This window comes from Hakea prostrata, chromosome 2 (genome assembly GCF_041222555.1).
Source record: "Hakea prostrata isolate BN-2017 chromosome 2, UWA_Hpros_2, whole genome shotgun sequence".
Classification (NCBI taxonomy): Eukaryota; Viridiplantae; Streptophyta; class Magnoliopsida; order Proteales; family Proteaceae; genus Hakea; species Hakea prostrata.
This window is the reverse complement of record NC_142601.1, coordinates 59,332,906-59,354,365: the sequence shown is the minus strand read 5'-3', so window position 1 is coordinate 59,354,365 and position 21,460 is coordinate 59,332,906. Positions and strand designations below refer to the sequence as shown.

The following is a 21,460-nucleotide window of genomic DNA, read 5'->3' as shown; positions in this document are numbered from 1 at the left end:
AAGCCCAGAGAATCTCAGCTTACTTGAAAGGCAGAGGAGAGATCAGGACAAATCTAAGCCATCAATGTTTCTGACCGATAAGAAAAATCCAAGCTTTATTATCCCTGGGTAAAAGGACTTCATTGTTTCAAGCAGTAAGGAGCACCACCGTGGGTATATTTTAAACTAGCATCTCCACAATCGAGTAACCCTGACTTTTCTAACCAAAGTCAGCTAAAAGCTATATTTAAGCAATTAAGCCATATCACCTTGAGGGCAATGACAACTGCAGAGGAACTTCACGACAAGCTCTTCCATTACCATTTTCTGAGACAAGCTTCCATATCACCACCTTCATCTCCTTTGTTGGTTCACCATACCATACGGTTCAACCTGAAGAGAGAAAACCTTGAAGATATTAATATTTAATGAAGGCCTTACCATGCACTTTACTGTCTAGTGGTTTCTACAATGGTGTCATAGATGGCCATGCCCTCCTGGTCACGGAGGGGTCCAGTCTCTTTTTTTTGCTGAGACTTATTTTAAACATAAAAAAAAAGAAAAGGCGCCCCCGCGGCGGAGAAAGCCCGGCCCCCCCCCACGGGGGGGGGGGGGCCCCCCCCCGGTTTGGGGGGGGGGGGGGGGCCCCCCCCCCCCCCCCCCGCCAACACCCCCCCCAAAACCCCCCCCCCCCCGGGCAAATCGATAGGAGACATTACAAAGACAAGGAGAAACCATGATACACTTTACTACATAGAGTATCAAAACAGTAAAACCCAATGTAAGAGGGGAGGGGAGTAGATTAACAAACAGTAAGCAATGTTGCATGAAAGCCACTTCTTTGGCCAGAAAATCAGCAGCCATATTTGCGTCACGCTTAACATGCTGGAATTTGATTTATGAGAAAGAATTTCCCAGCTCTCTTATGTCAATGAGCAGCACTTTAACCTTCCATGCAGGGTCTAGTCTCATATGTTGCACCCGCGGAACATTGTCAAAAAAATCATTAGGATTACAATTTTCCTCAACTAAATAATAGTTACTGTTGAAAATTCCTGATTTCACTTTGATTAGTGTCCTTTATGAAATTACTCAGAATTTATCAGATATGAAAGTTAAAAAATATATATATAATTTTTAAAAAAATAATAAAAAGGCTTGCCAGAATACATGGGAGAGGAAAACCCAAAAAACATTAAAAAGGGATAATCTGAAGTTCCTCAATATCAGCTTTTCCTCTCTTCCGAAGCTGGGTGCCAGTTTCTAGTTTATTTTCTTGTAGTCTGGGTTGTCCCTGAGACCAAGCTTTGAGAGAACAAGGCAGTAGGAATCCCAATCAGTTCTTCGAAGATACTTCAGTAACTTCTTTCTCTTTTGAACCATTCCTTGAAGACCCTTGCGAGAATGCTTGTCCTGCAAGATATTTATCCAGTAAGGTGTATATTTACTGTAAATCTACCGAGTATAGAAAAAGAAGCAAATCAGGATCAGAAAGTTTTCAATTCAAAAACCGGCCAAATGAATGAAAAATCAAATGTAAAACCCTACAAAATCACTCCAGAAAACTTAAAATAAGCATGCAAACCACAATCAAAGCAAAAAGTGCGCTCCAAAGACCAGATGCAAGGAATAAGGAATGCAAATATATCACTAAAAGAACAGCAAAACCACACAAGCAACCTATTTTACGAAACAAGATGCAGATCATCTCTAAAACAGTAGCAGTCTCAGTCACCTTTTTATGCAAAACCGATGAAAGATGCTTGATTTTTGTCGTGAGTTGTGCCACTGCAAATAAATGAGAGGTTAGACAACTTTCAAGCCAAAAAGATACATACGAACTGAATAAACGCAAAATGTAACCTTTACTCAAGCGTGCTCGAAGCCAAGAGCAAAGAATTAAACGTTCAGAATTCTTTCAAAAAGGTTAAAAATGGGTGGAGCCAGCAATTTTCACATTCTGGCAGGGGGGATGATTATTTTGGAAATAAAGGAGACGTTTGAGCAAAATGAAACAGCGTGCATGGGATATTCCACATCATAATCAGCTGTTGGTTTATGGGCTCGATCCAATCAATTAACCTTACGAAGTAAGTGGCAGCAAAGCAAAAAATATCTCAAAGGTTTGTCTCAGCTATGCTCAACCTTGAGACCAAAGTTAAAGGCTCCGTAACAACAGAAGCCAACATCAGCAAAAGAGGCCAGACATTCTTGAAAAGCTCAAGGCAGACATATACATATATACTATATAAAAGGAAAAGCTCAAGTTAGTTATGGACACTCTTTCTTTGGACCAAAATGCCCTTCCTGCAAAGCAACATTCCCCCTACCATGAAACACATCCTTTCAAAATAAAGCACCCCTCAAGAACCCGAACAAAATAATCCACCCTCCAAGCAACATAACCTCTTGCCACGGAACACACCCTTTGAAAACAAAGCACCCCTCAATGGCTAACCACTCAAACTTTCCAACCCCCCCCCCCCCCCCCAAAAAAACAAATACCCACACCCTCCCAAAATATACCTCAATCAAGATGTGGAGGTATTTCACGTTTCATACAATCATACTATATTATATTATCATATCATACTACTATATAAAATTACAAAATTCAGGTCTGTTTCGGTATAACCACCTTTCACTGGACCAAAATACCCTTACAAGCCTTCAATAAAAATTTCCTTTAGTCCAACATTTTTTGGAAGTTCTCTTTTTTTGTGTTGGGTGGGGGGGGGGGGAGTGAACACATCTTAAAGAGTCGCATCTCTGCACACTTTCGCTCCCTCTAAAGAGATATCTCCCCACATGAATATTAAGAATCTTAAGAAATTTCCTGAGGTGCTCCACGGCAGTAAAAACTTAAGTTTATGATACTACCATATCATACTATCATACTACTATATAAAAGTAGAACTTCAAATCAGTGATGATATGTTTTTTCAGTGTACCAAAACAGCCCTCACTAAAAGCCACATACCTTTAGCAATATCATTTCAAACCCCAAGAACCCGTTTCCCCAAAACAAGCCCCGTTTGAAACCCCAACTTTGGCTCCAAAACTCCCAATATGACCCTACAAAGAAAACCCAGACATCGTCTTCCAAAAATCAATCTTCAACGAAGCATGCCTTCAAAATTACTCCAAACCCTGATTGCAAAGATGCACTCAAGAAGGTTGAATCTTTTCTTCCCTCTGTTGATATTGATGGACTGGCAGGGTTTGTCATCAATATATTGAGTTTTTCTTTGATTCATTTCTATCATTCTGACTTGTTTCACAATTAATTAGAAGTTTTAAAACAGAAATGCTTCGTTTCGTTTCCGCTAATTTTGAAGAATGTGAGTTTTCTTTACAAGTCCTTGAGAGGACACAACGTTGTCTCCAGTAATGTCAGATTTTGGCAAACAAGGATTTCCCTTAATTTTGTCTCAAAAGTACCAGAGCACTTTTGGGATATCCGATCTTTACTTGCTTGGGACTGAAACTGAATTGATCATGTGATATATCAAGGTAGGGATGGAGAGTGCCGACAAGATAAGAAGAGCGCCGGAAATCAGCGGCCAGGGTGCTGGCCCATCCTTCTCAGGCAGAGAGACTAATTCAGTGAGAGGAAAAGGAGGGTATCAGGATAAAGCTCTGGCCTCGGAAGCAGATGGGGCACAGTGGAAGAGGGGTAGAAGCCCTGCTGACAAAAAGAAAAGAAGATTAAAAAGGTTGGGTTTCGGTCACTGCTCCATTTCATTTCTTTGTTTTACACTGATAATCCCACTAAGAATGACCATTGGACACTACCATGATCACATATTCTCGGTAACCTTTTCTTTTTCTTCTTCTCCTCTTGCTGATGTTTGTTCTTCATTTCTTATTTGCACTGTAACATCTTCTTCTTTGCACTCCCGTTTTCAAATTCTGAATTCTTCAGCTACTGAAAGAGTCTCATGGACTGCTAGACTGCCATCAGTTCAGATTAGAAGCATTTGAGTTTAATCTTGTTTGTGAAGATGATTACATGGACTTGGGAAGAACTGGTTTGGGTGCTTGTTTGCTTGATGATTTGCATGATTGGCTGACTGCGTATTCAGCTCATCTAGTAGGCTTTTTGCTGCCTTTCTTCCTCTATCTGAATAAACCTTCTTTGTTTGGTTCCGAAATACTCGCGTATGTGGTTGAAGGTCAGGCTTAAAAATTTTGAGAGGACAACTTCCAGTGGAGATTTTGACCCATAATACGGAAGAGGAAATTCTTTCTGGATATTTGCCTAGAAACTGAGTAGTGTGAGGCGGAGGTCCAAGTAATTGTTTTTTATTCTACAACCAAAGACTGCAAAATTTGACAGTAACTCTTGACAACATACTTGCCTTTCTTCTCCACAGTTAAGCCTTCCCAGTCACATTATTGCATTATGAACCTGGTTTGGTTCATTTTCAACCAAAAAAATTTACCCCAAGGTTATATTGGTGTCTTATTATATGTGCTGTCTAAGGTTTAGTACTGTACTGTTTCACATTTCTGGTTTGCACATTCATGACTATTTTGTATGACACAATCTGCGCAGGACTCCACTTCTGAGTCTAGCACAATACAGGTTCCTACTGGTTCCTGTTGCCATCTTGTGTGAAAAGGCTGCTGATGCTTTCCTCTCTTGCAGCATATTTGAACCTCAGCTAGGTAATGCTATTCCTGTGGTTAAAACATCTATAGTAGACTCCAAGACACTGAATTATTGGTCAGATATATGCTGCTATGTGGTTAGAATTATGAGTTCATTTATGCCTGCATAGATTTGATTTCTTTTCCCATTTCTTCCCTCTCCAGAGGAGTTGGTAGAAACTAATAATGATAAACAATTTGGTGATGCAACAGAGCAACATTAAAGGGTTAGAACTGTAAAGAAGGCCAACTTCTTAAGTTAAGCAAATTGATGTTCTTCCTTAAGTAGGAGTTCAAGAGAGGGTTTGTGAGGATGGAAAGTCAAGAAGGACAGATACAGAAGAAAGTAGTAGAAAGTAAAATAAATCTGAAAATATTATCTGTTTGCTCCTTGTAGTCTATCAGATATATCAGTAGCAATTTTTAACCCCCCCCCCAAATATATATATATATATATATATATATATATATAATATATATATATATATATATATATATATATATATATATATATATATATATATATATATATATATATATATATGTGTGTGTGTGTGTGTGTGTGTGTGTGTGTGTGTGTGTGTGTGTGGCGTGTGGTAGTAGTAGAAATTATAGAAATATATTATGATACGAGGGTGCAACTGAACTGTTTAAAGAATAGAGAGACTGACAAACAAACGAGACTTCTAATGAGTGGATTAGAGATGGATTTTGTGGCTGGTTCTAACTTCTAAGTGAGTCGGAAGATCTTGAGACAATGTCGATACAGGTGATACTTTCAGCATTTTTTCCTTGAAGTGCTCTCATAGGGAAGACCAATATTGGAGGGTCAAAGAAACTAAAAGACAAAGCGGTAGGATGAACCACCCAAAAGTTTGAATGGCTTTTGGGTTGATAGAAACATGGGTTTAATAGAGTTGAATAGGTGAACATGGAACTTCAAGAACGACAGATATAGAAGAAAGCAGCAGAAAGTAAAATAAATATGAAAATATTATCTGTTTGCTCCGTGTAAAAAGTAGAAATTATAGAAATAAATTATGACATGAGAGTGCAACTGGACTGTTTAAATAAATTGAGAGACTGATAAGGAAACAAGACTTCTAATGAGTGGATTAGAGATGGATTTTGTGGCTGGTTCTAACTTCTAAATGAGTTGGAAGATCTAGAGATAATGTCAATAGAGGTGAAACTTTTAGGACTTTTTCCTTGAAGTGCTCTCATAGGGAAGACCAAATATTGGAGGGTCAAAGGAACTAAAAGACAAAGTTGTAGGATGAAGAACCCAAAAGTGGTGGGAAGATATGAATGGCTTTTGGGTTGACATCAACATGACTTCAATAGAGTTGCATGGCTGAACATGATTTAACTGTACAGTTGGTTATTCAGGAGTTAAGTCAGTGTTCAGACTTGTGAGGATGGAACTTCATGGACGGATATAGAAGAAAGGAGCAGAAAGTAAAATATAATCTGTTTGCTCAATGTAGTGTATCAGATATACCAGCAGCAATTTTTACAACCCCCACCCCCCCCCCCCCCCAAAAAAAAAAAAAAAAAAGATATCTCAGGAAAAGTAGAAATTATAAAAATATACTATGATATGAGGGTGCAACTGGACTGTTTAAAGAAATGGAGAGACTGACAAGGAAACGAGACTAATAAGGAGTGGATTAGAGATGGATTACAATGTCAATACACTTCCAGGACTTTTTCCTTGAAGTGCTCTCATAGGGAAGACCAACATTGGAGGGTCAAAGGAACTAAAAGACAAAGCGGTAGGATGAAGAACCCAAAGTGGTGGGAAGATACGATTGGCTTTTGGGTTGACAGCAACATGGCTTTAATAGAGTTGCATGGCTGAACCTGGAACTTCAAGAAGGACAGATACAGAAGGAAGCAGCAGAGAGTAAAATAAAACTGAAAATATTATCTGTTTGCTCCTTGTAGTGTATCAGGCATACCAGTAGCAATTTTTACCCCCGCCCCTGCCCCAAACCACCAAAAAAAAAAAAAAGGGGGGGTTCTCTGTAAAAGCAGAAATTATAGAAACATATTATGATATGAGGGTGCAACTGGACTGTTTAAGATATAGAGAGACTAATAACAAAACTAGACTTCTAATGAGTGGATAGGGATGGATTTTGTGGCTGGTTCTAACTCCTAAATGAGTTGGAAGATCTAGAGACAATGTTGATATAGGCGATGCTTTCAGGGCTTTTTCCTTGAGGTGCTCTCATAGGGAAGACCAATACTGGAGGGCCAAAGGAACTAAAAAGACGAAGTAGTTGGATGAAGAACCCAAAAGTGGTGGGAAGATATGAATGGCTTTGGGGTTGACAGCAACATGGCTTTAATAGAGTTGCATCGCTGAACATGATTTAACCATAGAGTTGGTTGATCAGGAGTTGAGTCAGTGTTCAGATTTGAAAGCATGGAACTTCAAGGACAGGTACAGAAGAAAGCAGCAGAAAGTAAAATAAATCTGAAAATATTATCTGTTTGCTCCTTGTAGTGTATCAGAGAGTATCAAATTTGTAAATATTATATATATGACATATCTTTGCTTGCTTATCATTCATTTATTTACTCCCTTCCAGAGCTTCGACACTTGCTGAACAGCTTACCAGTCCAAATTGGCGAGAGACCATCGGCTCTTGGAGACTGCAACAAAAGGAGAAGGATGCATGGCCCTTTCAACCAGACAGCTCAATTTTGATTGATTCCATTTTGGTGGCCGCTACCATTTGAATGATAATTATAAAAATTGAGAACCTACTTTGGAAATGTTCTAAGTCTTTACTTTGGCTTTGGCAACTGAGATGGTTGGAGTTCCCATGGGCTTAGCCATGATCATGTGGAAATTAAATATTTTATTCCTTTCAACCATGGTTGTAATTTGGATATCAAAAGATAGGCTATCATCATTGAAATTAAACTATAAACAACAACTCACCAATCCAAGTATTTGGGATCTGGCTTGGATTTGGCAAAATAAACGATGAAAAATGAAGTAAAAGAAACAAAAGATCAAGATATATATTGAAAGGGAGACGGATATCGAGGATGGTAAATTTTGGGGGGTATTCCCATCATAGAATTAAGATTATGTTAGTGAATGAGAATTGAGATGAAGATAAATACAAACTCAGAACACAGGTTTCGGTTTCTTTATGATATGAAGTTACGCACATGTTTGTTAAGAAGAGAAGCATTGGGTGTTAAGTTGGCTTGAAAAAAGAATGAAATCTTTTGATGGGTTGGAAGATGGGAAAGGAACAGAAAAAAACAACGGGTTTTAGGTGTTTGAATTATGCTCATTGCCATGTAACTCTGTCTATTTCCTTTTTTATCACTAAAATACATTCATGTAAGTGTGATTCGGAAGCATTCTTCTTTTAGAATTGGGATCATTTCCATATAAAAAGTGATGAGGAGTTGAGGACATCAATGAGCCGTTCCGAGTTTACTAGCGACGCCGACGTAGAGATCATCCCACGACAGCATCTATGTGGATGGATGATGAGTTCGGAGATTATCGGATTGCTAAGATCCTATGGTTCGATTAAAAACCCTGCTCATAGGCAATTTGTCATGTTATTTTCCTTAGTCTTTAGTGGGTTGGGTAATAGTTTACTATTGAAATATTTTAATTTCATCCTAGAGTCTATTTGGGCCCAATTTTGAATTATTTTGAGTTTGGGTTATATTTACAACTTAAGTTGGGGTTATTTTGGGAATTAAACATGTAGGGTTGTGAGGGATCAATTTTTTTATTTAAACCTTGTATCAAATTCGTTTTTGGCAATCAATGAATGAAAGAATTTAAAAAAAAAAGAGCTCTCTCTCACACTTCCCCTCTCTCCAGATAATCTCTCTCTCCTCCTTTCACCCTTGTTTCCCGCTAGAAAACTTCCCCTTGCTCTCCTCTACAAAGATCAACTCTCTTTTTTCTCAAAAAAGACCTAGTTTCTTTCATGGAAATCTTCTTCTTCTTCTTCCCCAAACCCCACGGTTCTGTTTTTCTTGCAAAACAAAAAACAAAAAACCTTCTTTTCTTTTCTTCCCTCTTTCCCTTATACGGCAGCTAGTTGTCTTTTGTTAGTCTCCCTTCCCTTCTCTTTGTTTCTTTTCTTTCTATCCCTCTCTCTTATCACCTACTCTCTTTCCTAGGATGCGCCATTACTTCAAAATATTATTTTCTCCTTTCCTAGGATTCCCCACTACTTCAAAATATTTTTTCTCTCTCTTATTTCTATTCTTAGATGCTTTCTAACCCTTGTTTTGCAGCCAGGATCAGCAGGTAACATTTTCTCTCCCAAAATATTTCTTATTTATTCTTTGGCAGTAGTTTTGTTTAAAACAAAAACTTCCCAAGACTCCCTTTACATTGTTAGTTGTTGAATTCCTTGCTAGAAATCTGATATTGACTAGGACAGCTCTATTTTTCTTTAAGTTTCTTAATACCCTTGCATTCAATTTAGTGTTATGGTGCCAAGATCCCCATCCCCTTGTTTCCCTATTGATTTTTGTTTAGTTGTGCTTACCAGTAAGACTTATTGTGTTTATTTTTCTACTTTAGCTGTCTTACATGCATGATTAATCAGATTTCAAAGTGCTACAAATTCCTTTCTTTACTATTTGTCAAGAATAGGTGTTTAATTCTAAGAGTCTAGTAGCCCACTTTGTAGGTCCCCTAGTTTCTAGGGTTTCTCCTACATCAAAAAGTCTAATGGACTAATTTGTAGATTGTACTACTTATTCATTTAATTGAGTTTAAGATGGACACTTGTGAAACATTCGTATAAAAAAAGGCTCGCAGAAGTCTTAGGTTTCTTGGAGAGGGGGTTTGGTTTGACTGTATTGCTGAGTTTTGTAAACAAACTAACATGGATGGTCATAGATGAGATCCATCCTAAAAAACAGAGAGAAACTATTACTATCAGATATACCTTTCTTCAAGTTTGATATTAACGAAACAAATTAGTTTTCTATTTATGTTCATAATTGATAATTGGGATATGTGTTCTTCAATAACAAACGACTTATCTTCTTGAAGTATCTTATTCTCTATTTACCCTTACTCCTCTCCCAAAAGTTTTACATCTGATTCCCCTGAAAATGTGAATTGTTACCTTTTCTTATCCATGATATTTCAAAATGGTCAAACTAACATTTGTTTTTTTATCTCCTGAATTGAATGTCTTTTTTTATCCGTGATATTTAAAAATGGTCAAAACTATCATTTGTTTTTTTTTATCTCCTGAGTTGAACATGTTGATTTCTAATCCATTTATCTTAGTCTTCTTCTTCATTTCCTTGCCAATTCTTTTTAATAGTGAATCATTACAGATGACTTAAATGAAAAGATTTTGCAAACACTATTAGCTTTTTCTTCTTATTATAGAACTTCTTAATTTTTGGTGTTTTTCTTTCTCCTCTCTTTTCTCGATTTTTTCCTCTCTCTCTTCCCCATGTATGGTCTCACGTGCATTTGCAAGTGTCACTTAGCTAGTCACAACTAAAATTACAGGAACTAACAAAATCATAGGAGGAATAAAATGGTACCATGAATACCACAACAAGAACAAAATGGTACTATGAACACCACAACAAGAACAAAATGGTACTGTGAACACCACAACAGAATAAAGGAACACTAATTTAGGAAACTTGAGACAAACCTTAATTTATGCCCAGTATCTACAAACAGAAATCCAAATCTAGTTCCCCAAGCCTTGTATTTAACAGTCCACCACATTAATTCAACTATATTTTAGGATGCCCCAAATTATAACATTTTATTATGACAAACCGTTTCTCAAAATTATTTTGGCCCACAATTATCACCATCTAAAAAAGGGGAGAAAAGGCAGAGAGAAACAAATCAATTCCAACTTGATTATTCTAGAATTCAGCAATTACTAGACAAGCAACTTTTCCTCAGCTAATTAATTCTGTCTGTCACCATTCCAGTGCTATAGCTGAGGTGCTAGCAGAAAGCATATGAGACATGCACTTATTTGCATCTTGGCACATTCAAATAGTAGACTGCACATCACTTCACATTCCAGAGAACACCAAATAGAGTTGAGAGATTTCATATGAATAGAAACAAAAAGAATATAAATCAGATGGCCAAAAGAAAAGTGCAAATTCAACTATTGAAACCAAGAAAAAAGAAGACCCAAAAACAAAGAGCATTCAGTAAGATGAACCCAAGGAAACTGGAAGGTGAAACATCCTTACCTTGAACACGTGCTGATCCACAATCAGTTTCTGACATTTTAAATTCATCCCTAACTTTTTTGAGCTCTAGTTTCATCTTTTCTTCAGATGACATGTTATCCGGATGGAAATACTGTGACGATAAAAAGAAAAAAGAACAGATTGTAACATCAGCAAGTCTAATGGTTACCAAAGACCCAATATCATTGGCAACAGTATTGTTTTCCAAACAGTTAGGAACAATGCCCTACGTTCCAAACAATGTGTCAGCCATTTCAGAGTTGTGCCCTAGAAATTATTTTGCTTCTTTTGGATAGAACCAGACCAAAGTGCGAAGCAACGTGTACTGCCAGTAACGATTCACACACTTCAATTATTAGCAAAAGTACTACCTTATAAAAAAACAAGCTCTGCATGAATTTCAAAAGCATTCAGGTAATATCCCTCATTAAGATAGGAACCCTATATAGAAAAAAAAATTTGTATAAAACGATTATTACCATTTCCTTCATGCCAAACAACTGCTCTTACATCCCCCCCCCCCCAAAAAAAAAAAATAGAAGAAACACAAAAACAAGACATGAAATTAACAAAGGAAAGTTATTTCAGTTGAACACATCATCCTTGCAAAAGTCAATATAGGCTATACAACAATCAATCAAATCATCCAATAGAGAAACCTCTTTTTTTTTTTTTCGGGGGGGGGGGGGGAGAGAGAGAGAATCTGAGAAAACCAAATTTTCACAAAAAACAATATGAGAATGCTCCATTTTAAAACAACACCAGAAGCACATGAACCTCCAGAAAACAAGAAACATAAAAGTATAAAACTACAGAAACAAAATAACACTTTCAAAAACATTTACTTACCTTCTCAACAAGGTGTTCCTTTGGAGGTGACAGCATAAACTCTGGAGTCCCACCCAGGTGACCCAGTATATCAAGCCTGCGAACTGATAGCAAGAAACTTATCAGTTAAATAACATACAGATCGTCCACGCCAAAAAGGAAAAACGGAACAAGCATGGGAAAAAACACGTTTTGAAAATGCCCTGTCCAGGACTTATGCATGTCAAAAGGCTTGAACACAAAAAACTATGCAATACCAAAGATTATAAGGATTCCATAGTTATATCCTCAGTTTACCAACATACTTGCAATGGATGAACATGTTCCAACTATAAACAGTTCTACAAGTTTCCTAGCATGTACCAACATTTGATGAAGTGTATTCAATAGCGTTGGATACTGTTCCCAACCAGGCAAAAAGAGACTATGAATAGAACTGGTTCCACACCTCCTCTATATATATAATTTTATTTCCAACATGATACAGATAATAATGTACTTACATACAAACAAAGATGTCTGTAAGTATACAAACTGTGTGGCAGGATTTCTTATCCATATAACCCACACCAGTAACTGAGGCCATTGGAGATCATCTGAACAAAGTATACGTGAGTCCAGAGAGAAACTAAACATCTTGTCAAGGGATTCAGGCCCCAACACACTTGGGCCATAGATAAGGCATCCTGACTTGGATCAATCATACTTGTATCAGAACTCTATAACCCATTCCAACAGTTCTATGCAGCAGTCGAAGTATAGTGAGTCAACTGACAAACCAATATGTAAACTCCTAAAATGAAATGTCATCTAGATGAAACCGCATAATCTAGCAGCACAAAATGTGCACAAACATTAAGATATCTTAAATCTGATTTATATTGAAGGAGTTATGTTACAGTCGAACATTATGATGAAGGTCCAACCCCAAATTGGTCAATTTTCCTTTAAGATCAATAGGATCAACTTAGGGTTGATAGCTATGTGCTGGGCAGTAATTCGGAAAGTTCGTGGTCATGGGCATCTTTTATGGGCCCATAACTTTAGTGCTTAGGGCCACATATGAGAATAGATTTTTATTTTGTTTAAATTAGGTCACAGCTATCAACGGTAATGCGCCTTAACTAAGTAGACCTTATCAAACCCTGATACACATCAGTAAATAATCGTTATCAAGGGCCTGAGTCGCCTGACACACATGACTAAACGCTAAACAGTCCTTATTAGGTTAATCTGTGGTCCTACTAAATTCAAGTTAGTTTCTAACTACAACTACAGAAGTTAGTTCAAGGCGATAAACACAAGGCCTGAGCATGTAACACAATTCAGAATGCAGATTTCAGAATACAATTAATTAAAAGTGTGTTACTGCCTAAGAGCAGGGTGTTAGTAGAGCTTCTAATCAGTGACAAGGTACTTCCAGGTGATCAAGTAAGCATTATGGGTTTCCAAACAAAAGCATTTATCCTTTGGCAGAGATTGCACCTTGGGTACATCATTCCATCTCCATCTCAATCCATCACCAAATTTGGTTACAGTTAAGTGAAAAGTCACCCTTTTTCCATTCACCTTTCCCCTATTTTAACTAGCTATTTCTGCAAACTCTGCCGATTTGGCCCTTCTTCACTTCTCCATGAACCCTATAACTAATAATTCTTAAAATTCCATTAGAATCCTTCCCCCTTGCAGATCCATAATCTCTCTACAGCCACTAACACTTGATCTCAGCCTCAACTCTATTCACTCCTTTAAAACCTTAAATTCCCAAACCCTTAGGCCTTACTCTTAAAGTCGTAATTGTGAAACTGAAATCCAAAACCCTAGACCTTCAACGGCCAACTTCTACAAATAATTAGTTTCCCTTCTAGAACCTTAACATACCTAACCCTAGACCTGTAACCCCAAACCAGTCCCTGTACACCCCACCCGAGAAGCCCCAAAACCCTAAACAGAGCCCCAATCAAAGTTCTAGTAAACCCAAACCCGAATTCCTGAATTGAGGAATTCAATTCCTCAATCAGTTATATGAACAAGGCAGAAAGAAAAGATCTTCAAGGGAGTTCAGTTCAATTTCAGAAATCAGAAACAGTTGAAAGTTCACTTTCAGACTCAGGATTCTGTTAGCCCTAAAGAGCAGCTTGAATCAGTCCTGACTGAGACATCTTAAACCAAGTTTGTTTCACTGTTGTTCATCCAAGGATCTTGGCTTTCTGGCCCTCATTCAGTTGAGGCTACATCGCCTTATTTTCTATGCATGAATGCTGTCAAATCACCTTGAAAAAAATCACAGAGCGATGCTACAGGAGATTATTATCAGGATTTAAATTAAAATACATGATATGGTGATGATGATAGGTGGAGATGAAGATAGAAGATAAATGGCAGTTTAGACTCCCCACAAGTTGCCAAGGCATAGGAGTTCCACCAAGGCACACATAACATCACCAAGCTAGAGTCACACTACTTGCACCATGGAGGAGTTTTACCTAAGCCCACTTGAGCAACACCGAAATGCTTACATAGTATGTTGTAAAATCACTGTCTTTGAGAACAACCAAGATTTGCATTATATAGAGCTTAGGAACAAGGTTTTATAACTCAACAGTTTCTTCAAAACCTTGGGACTCGAATGATTCATGTACTTTTTCAATTTTGTGCGTCTTTAATTTTTACATAAGCCACAATGTAGCAGATCATAATCACATCAAGAATATATTAGAAGTCAAAACAGGCAGTTTCATCAATAGCTATAAATCAATCATGGTTGTCAAGGCAACAAGGCAACCAAAGTAGTGGCAGTGCTCAAGTGTCTTGGTGATAAGATGGTGCCCAAGGTGGCAATATGGCGACCAAGACATTTTAATACATTTTTTTTATATCACAGTTTTATGTGGCACAAATAGTACACCAAAAACTTATATACTTTTTCTATAAGCTAAAAAAAATTAAAGAATCATAATTATGAAAGAATAAAAAAACAAACATAAGTTCATCTTATCATACCACAAATATATACAATAGCAATTAGTAACATAAAGTAATAACATTATAATATATACTTATGAACCATATAAAATTAGAAGTACAAAAATGGAAATAGTAATTATACTTACCTCTATGATGGTGTGATGTCAATTAAGTGCCTAGTGCCTAGACCCTACGAGCGTTCCATATAACGCATCAGCCTCATTTGTCAGATTTATCTACTGCTTTTTTTAACCAATCCGATAAATCAATTGATCGCACTATTCTGAATAATTCTCTATCTAATGATTCATGAATCCAAAATACATTCATATATGGTTTCGTAGAATAAAATTTGAAGATTAAAAGAAACCTTAAAAGAAGGTCCAGATACAAAATGTCAAAAAAGTGACCGCTATAGCGACTTAGTAGCAATCGGGCACACAAGGCAACAAGGCAGCAGCAAAGGCGATAAAGCAGCCAAAATTGTGTCAATAAAGCACCTCAAAGCCTAGGGGGCAAAGAACCACCTAGGTGCCAAGGTGCCACCAATATGTACCTTGATAAATATCATCTCAACCCACCCCTCTTTTTCAACTAACTGCCTAACCCACTTTCTTGAGTTACAGCTTTGCACCTCCATTCTTTGCCTCCACATTATGCAAACCATTGAATAGTAAGGTCCATAGTTGTCAAAGCAGCAAGGCGACCAAAGCGATTGGGGCTCCGCCTAGGCATTTAGGCGGCAATAAGGCAACCAAAGCGGTTGGGTCAAAAATTTTCAATATAACTACCTTTTAACTACTTTTCAATACAATTACTTTCTAATAAGCTAAACCAATATTCAATAGTCATATTCATAAAATTTATAAAAAAAAAAAAAAAAAAAAAAAAAAAAAAAAAGCATTCAAAAATCATAATTATGAAAAATTATTCACATAAAGAACACAAACATAAGTTCATCTCGTCAAACCATGGTTGTCAAAGTGTTCGCCTAGGCATTTACTGATTTATTGATTCTTGATGTTGAGTATGGCTTATACTTCACATTCTGTTGCCGACGGGGGTGTGGGGGCAACGCCCCCGAAGCAAAAAATAGGTTCTATGTTACTTTGGGCCTTGGAGTTCCATTGCAAATTGAGTGTCAATTAAGCGGTTCAAAACAAAGTGGTTAAAAACGGCTTTGCATTGACAACTATGGTAAGGTCTCAAATAAGAATAAAAATAAAAAAGCATCTGACATGTAAAGCAAAGTAGGCAAGTACAAAGAATTGTTAACTCTATCTCTTCCTCTTCGCCTCATCTACATTTTTATCAATACTTCTCGGTGGCTTCTAATACAATCTCCAATGAAAGCACCAGATACTCTGTTGTTGTTGATCACCAAAGCAAGAGAACCAGCACAAATTTGGATCTTTTTTTTCTTCATTCTTTTTTTTTTTTTTTTTTTTTGGGGGGGGGATGGGGGCACAAAGAGAGAGAGAGAGAGAGAGAGAGAGAGGGGGGATTGACTCAACACTTCCATCACTAGAGACATGGAGGGGTGGAGAAGTAGCAACAGTGGCAATTGCCATAGACAAAGAAGATGTCTGAGAAACTTTATTTTCCACTCTATTCACCGAGTTCCCCCTTTGAAAATCCTGAATCACAAAAGAGATTTTCTTGGGTTACCTATGGACTTGAAGGTACGAGTCCTTCAATGTTGGATTCCTCATTCATGAACACTCAAGGTTGAAGAAAATTGAGGGACATGTGGAGGAAGAAAACCAAGAAACTAAACTCAGTGAGTATATTTTACTAGCGCAAAAGTGCTAAGTTAAAAGTGACCGGGGCAAACATCGCCTGGTTTGGTCATTCACACACTAACTGACTCTACATTAGTGTCACCCAGGTCTGACCAAATTTTGACTTGAGTCAGGCAACTAGCCAGGTCAGAACCTAGTTTTCTAACTATAATACAGAGGTGAAGACCTTGAGTATGGCAACATAACATTTAAGAAAAAATTCCAAAATCCCTTGGAATGCCCAAAAGTAGATTGAATTCCAAGACTTAGAAAAATCCCTAAGACACTGAAACTACAATTAAAATATTGAAAACCGACAATGGAAAAGGTACTTAATGCTGCCTTGACGTACTAGAAGGAAAAAAGAATCTGCCAGAACTTTGTTTGCTTCAGGAGTCCACAATTGGAAAGCTGAAGGGACAGGCTAGTCTGGAAACCAAAGGTGCCTATCAGGTTACATTGGGCCAGCCAAGGAGCTGACCTTTGGTCCTCTTTGCTTGCGATGATCGATGTTCCTGCATCAATTCTCCTTTGCTTGAAAACAAACCAGAACAAAAGTTTCACAATGGACAATCAAAATCAAGTGGTGAACATGTCTTCCAACCATAAATGTACTCAAGCCACTCATGGATGTTAGAAGGCATGTAATAGTCAATGAGTGGAGTTTCCTAAAAAAAAAAAAATTAGATGCCTTCATGGGGCCTTCTACAATTACATCTTCTTGTGTTCTTCTTTCGGTGGTTTCAATCATTACAGCTGATAATTTCAACCTGTCAACTGCAGTACTAAGTTCCACACTGTCCACCGCCTCAATAATGCCTGCTTCAAATGTTTCAACAGAAGCCTCAATATTCGTACATAGACTGACTATTTGGAAGCTGAAGGTAGACTAGAGTCCCTCATGTATCTAATTTATTTGTTCTTGTCTGTGAGATTGCTCAACCGTCTTCAATCAATTACTCAAAGACTTTGATAATTCGCAATTCATTGTATAATAACAGATTTATTTCCTAATGCTATAGAACTAGTTTTTGTTTCCAGCCATACTCTCAGACCAATTCAGTGTAAACCAGAGAGAGTAAGCAAGCCAAGATCAATAGAGGAGAATGTTAACCATTAAAGCATAGTATATAGGTTTATGATGATGACAGCTGACGATGAAGATATACAGGTGGCAGTCAAAATTACACTAGTTACCCCCCCCCCCCCAAAAGGAATCTCACTTAGCCCCACCTGAGTCAAACAAGTAATAGTAGTTGGTAAAATCTGATGGCTGTCTTTAAGAGCAACAAAAATTTGCATTATATGAAGGTGAAAACCTTGGGTACATAACTCTTAGAGTTTCAAAACCCCTTTGAAATTCCCCAAGCATAGATAACAACGCCTGCATAAAACTTTACCCGCTGCAACCCCCCCCCCCAAAAAAAAAATACTGAAAACTGTTCCCATGTCATTGAAATTACAACTAAAATCATGAAAACTGATCAAAGGAAAAAGTACTTAATGCTGTCTTGTAATGTGAAAAAGACAAAAGAATCTGCCAGAATTTTGAACATTGGCACTCTTTGAAAACAATGGATACCATTAAATTCATTCATCCCCTAAATAATCGGCATCTATATCACCAAGGGGTAGGAAACCATGTCAGTATGACACAGCAATTCAATGCAAATTGGGATGGTGAGGGATCACTTCAATGCTCAAACAATGGTCTCAATTATTTGTGACTCCCCCAACAACTCAAACCTGGGGGAGTCAGATACAAGCTGAGTAAATAGATTGCTGGGTGGTCTCACTAGTTACGAGATGCCAAACCAAAACCGCTCCATAGTGCGAACTAAGATATTAAAAAAAATAATAATAATAATAACTAAAAAAACAAAGATAAATGACAGAACTGCTGTCTCCATTTAACCAATGAATAACCATATTATCATACTATTAGCTAAACAGTAATTCATGATTGAACTACTACCCCAAAATAAAAATAATAATAAAAATAATTTATGGTTGAACTTACTCGACGATTTCTTTGTCTTATCCTCATCTGCAGTCTTCAAGCTCACTAAGCTATCTCGTATGTCTTGAAACGCAAACCCACCTTTGGGGGGATTTCTAATTTCAATCTCTCTCAGTTTCATCAGTCTATCAGTTAACTCCCCAAGTGAAAACCAGTTTTTACTGATATTAGTATCAACAGGACGAAGTTGCCGAAGCTTCTCCCCGAGCTCATTGTAATCATACATCCTCATAAGCTCTGTCTTCATTGATGGAGATTCTGGCTGCTTTGCTCTCCGTTCTTTTCCAAAAACATAGGAAGAGAGCGCCTCCGACCCTCCAACAACAGATGAAGCCGAAGAAGGGTCTTGGGGCTGCTGCTTGAGAGTACTTCTGAGAGCGCTGAGAGACAGAGGGTCAATGGTCCTGCTTGCTCTACCGCCCGTTCCTCCGAATCGATCACTCGCAGGCTGGGTTCCAGCTGAAGCTCTAAGTTGCCTAATGCTTTCCTTTATAGTATCAAAAAATGGTCTTTCACTGCCGCTTCCGGCTCCACCATTCCCACCTTCGCGCTTTTCAATCACATTTCTCTTGTAGAGGTCCTGAAATGAGACAACTTGAGAAGGTGAGGACGAAGGCTTGTCATTGGACGGAGGAGCAGCTGTTCTTTGGCGATATTCAGCAAGATTTTTGCGGATTTCTTCCAGAGAAGCGATCTTCGAAGGTTTCTGCGCAGTGAAAGGAGTTCCCCTGGAAGAATTGGGAGAATTGGGAGAAACCCTTCGAGGAGGAGCTGAAGACTGCTTTAGACTGGCTTTAACGTCAGTCAAGTACGAAGAGAATGAAGAGGTAACCGGAGTCGATGATTCCTTCTTGCCTTCCTCATCGTTAGATTCTGAGGACGAAGAAGAAAATCGTTGGACGAACCTAGGGTTTTGCAGAGTTCGACATTTCGATCTCCACTGTAGTGCCATTGACTAGCTGAATGAAACCGTATCTCCCAAAGCGCCGATGCAAAACCCTAGTGCGAATTAGAGAGTGCAAAGCGAGACGACGACAACATCAGACTCTCTGGTTCGAGCTTCGTCTGCTAATGGACCAAATCCTTACCGCAACATGAACCAACCAATCAGCTTCGGGTTGATTGGAAACGGGTTTACAATGGGCTCTGCGGGCGCGTTTCGTAACAGGTTGAACGAAAACCTGGAATTTTATTCAATCCATTTTTGAGATATGAAAATGGACCATCCATTTCCTTATAAATAGACCACATGGGTTGAAAGTTAAATCAAATAATCAAGATTTAATTAAAATAAATTTTTTTATATCTTTCAAGTCTAATCACAGCCCCTAGATTTAATCTTATACATGTATTGCTCATGCATAAGGAAACGGATTGTCATTTCCATGTCAAGACTGAACCGTTTAAAATTCCACGAATTTCTCTACTTCAACTAAAACCATTCGTGCACATCCTTTAAGTCACATTCAATTCTTTAGATTCCATCTTTGTAATTAAGGATGTTATAGTTCAATCTCGAATAATCTCAACCTAGGCTTAACGGTCTTAGACTGAAAACAAATTGTTGCGTCTAGACTTTCTTCGTGTCAGCCGGATAGTTGGATGACCTCTTGAAGGCTTCTCTAACTGAATACGAATAGGTGTGATGCCTGCACTCACAAAGGAAATTAAAGCGGCCCGACCTTGTGTTGGTCGAGGGACCACCTCCGACGCCCAAGTTAATTTAGGCAACAATAGAAGGCCTTGAGAGGGTTCTCAAAGCGTAGAGACTAATAGTAAGTTCAATCTCGTACCTTTCTCATATTAGGATGGAGGTTATATAGAGGTTACCTAGAGGCGACGTCTCCATTAATTTCACCCATTTAGTTGAAGAGTGGGCGAGTTGCCTTAAGAAGTACGTTCCATTCCTTAGCGGACCTAATAGAGCCGTTATTCCATTATCTACCTCTCCATGTTTCGGAGTGGATACGATGGGTAGTTATCTCTAACTAACCCCTTTGACTTGTTCGTCTCCAACGTTATTCTTGGACTTAGCATTTGAACGTCTTCTCACTTTACGAGCTTGTCTCAAATATGGATAGATCCCCTAGGAAATGTCTTACCCAACTATCCGAGTGAGTGAGTGTTTCCTTCTAGGGGCTCTTCAAGTCCTCCCGAAAGGGTGATACACACTTACCCGAGTGAGTGTGTGTTTCCTCCCGAGGGGGTTCTTCAACTCCTCCTGAAGGGGTGATACACACTTACTCGAGTGGGTGTGTGTTTCCTCCCGAAGGGATGAGTGTTTCTTCCCGAATGAGTGATGTACACTTACCCGATTGGGTGTGTGTTTCCTCTCGAGGGGGTTCTTTAACGCTTCTTGTGGGGGTGATATTCACCTACGTGAATGAATGAGTGTTTCCTCCAAAGGGGTTCTTCAACTCTTCTCGTGGGGGTGATATTTACCTACCCAAGTGGGTGAGTGTTTCCTCCCAAAGGGGTTCTTGAACTTCTCCCAAGAAGGTGACACACACTTACCCGAGGGGGTGAGTGTTTATTCCCGAGGGGGTTCTTGGGGTACATATCCACAACACAAATCATTAGCAAAATTGCAATGTTGGTCTAGTTTTAGCTTGGTGTGTTTTAGTTTTCAGTTGACTAATAGTTTAGATTCGAATGGAATCGATTTCAAGAGCATTATTAACCCAATATCAACCATTAAACCCATTTCAAGTTAACAATTATTTGGATCTTGGATTTTGCCTCTTATATTTCTTTAACATTTTTTTTTAAATAGTAAAATACAATCATAATCTATTGAAAAATAAACACATCAAAACCAATGTAAAAACATGAAAAGTTTTTTGGTGTAGAAAAAAACATGAAAATCTAATAATTCCATAATATCCGGACCTCTTTAATTTATTTTCACTTTAATTTTTTGTAAAGAAATACTTTATATTTACTTACTATGAAGAAGGGGAGGGGACTATTAATATGCCATTAGAGA

The 21,460-nt window shown here is 38.1% G+C and overlaps 1 protein-coding gene across 2 annotated transcripts; it reads right to left on the bottom strand.

Moving 5' to 3' along the window:
• Positions 1-718: 718 nt before the first annotated feature.
• On the bottom strand, positions 719-19,625 carry LOC149025322 (S15/NS1, RNA-binding protein). 2 transcript variants are annotated; one of them, XM_089145543.1, is made up of 5 exons: positions 18,475-19,621; positions 11,728-11,810; positions 10,879-10,990; positions 1,715-1,767; positions 719-1,392 (listed from the first exon to the last, which is right to left on the bottom strand). In XM_089145543.1, exons 1-5 carry the CDS (start codon positions 19,424-19,426, stop codon positions 1,243-1,245), a joined length of 1,350 nt encoding a protein of 449 aa, XP_089001669.1. In that variant the 5' UTR covers positions 19,427-19,621; the 3' UTR covers positions 719-1,242. The 2 variants fall into 2 exon arrangements, with proteins under 2 accessions (XP_089001669.1, XP_089001670.1); XM_089145544.1 differs by lacking the exon at positions 1,715-1,767 and having other exon boundaries at positions 1,277-1,392; positions 18,475-19,625.
• Positions 19,626-21,460: the final 1,835 nt, after the last annotated feature.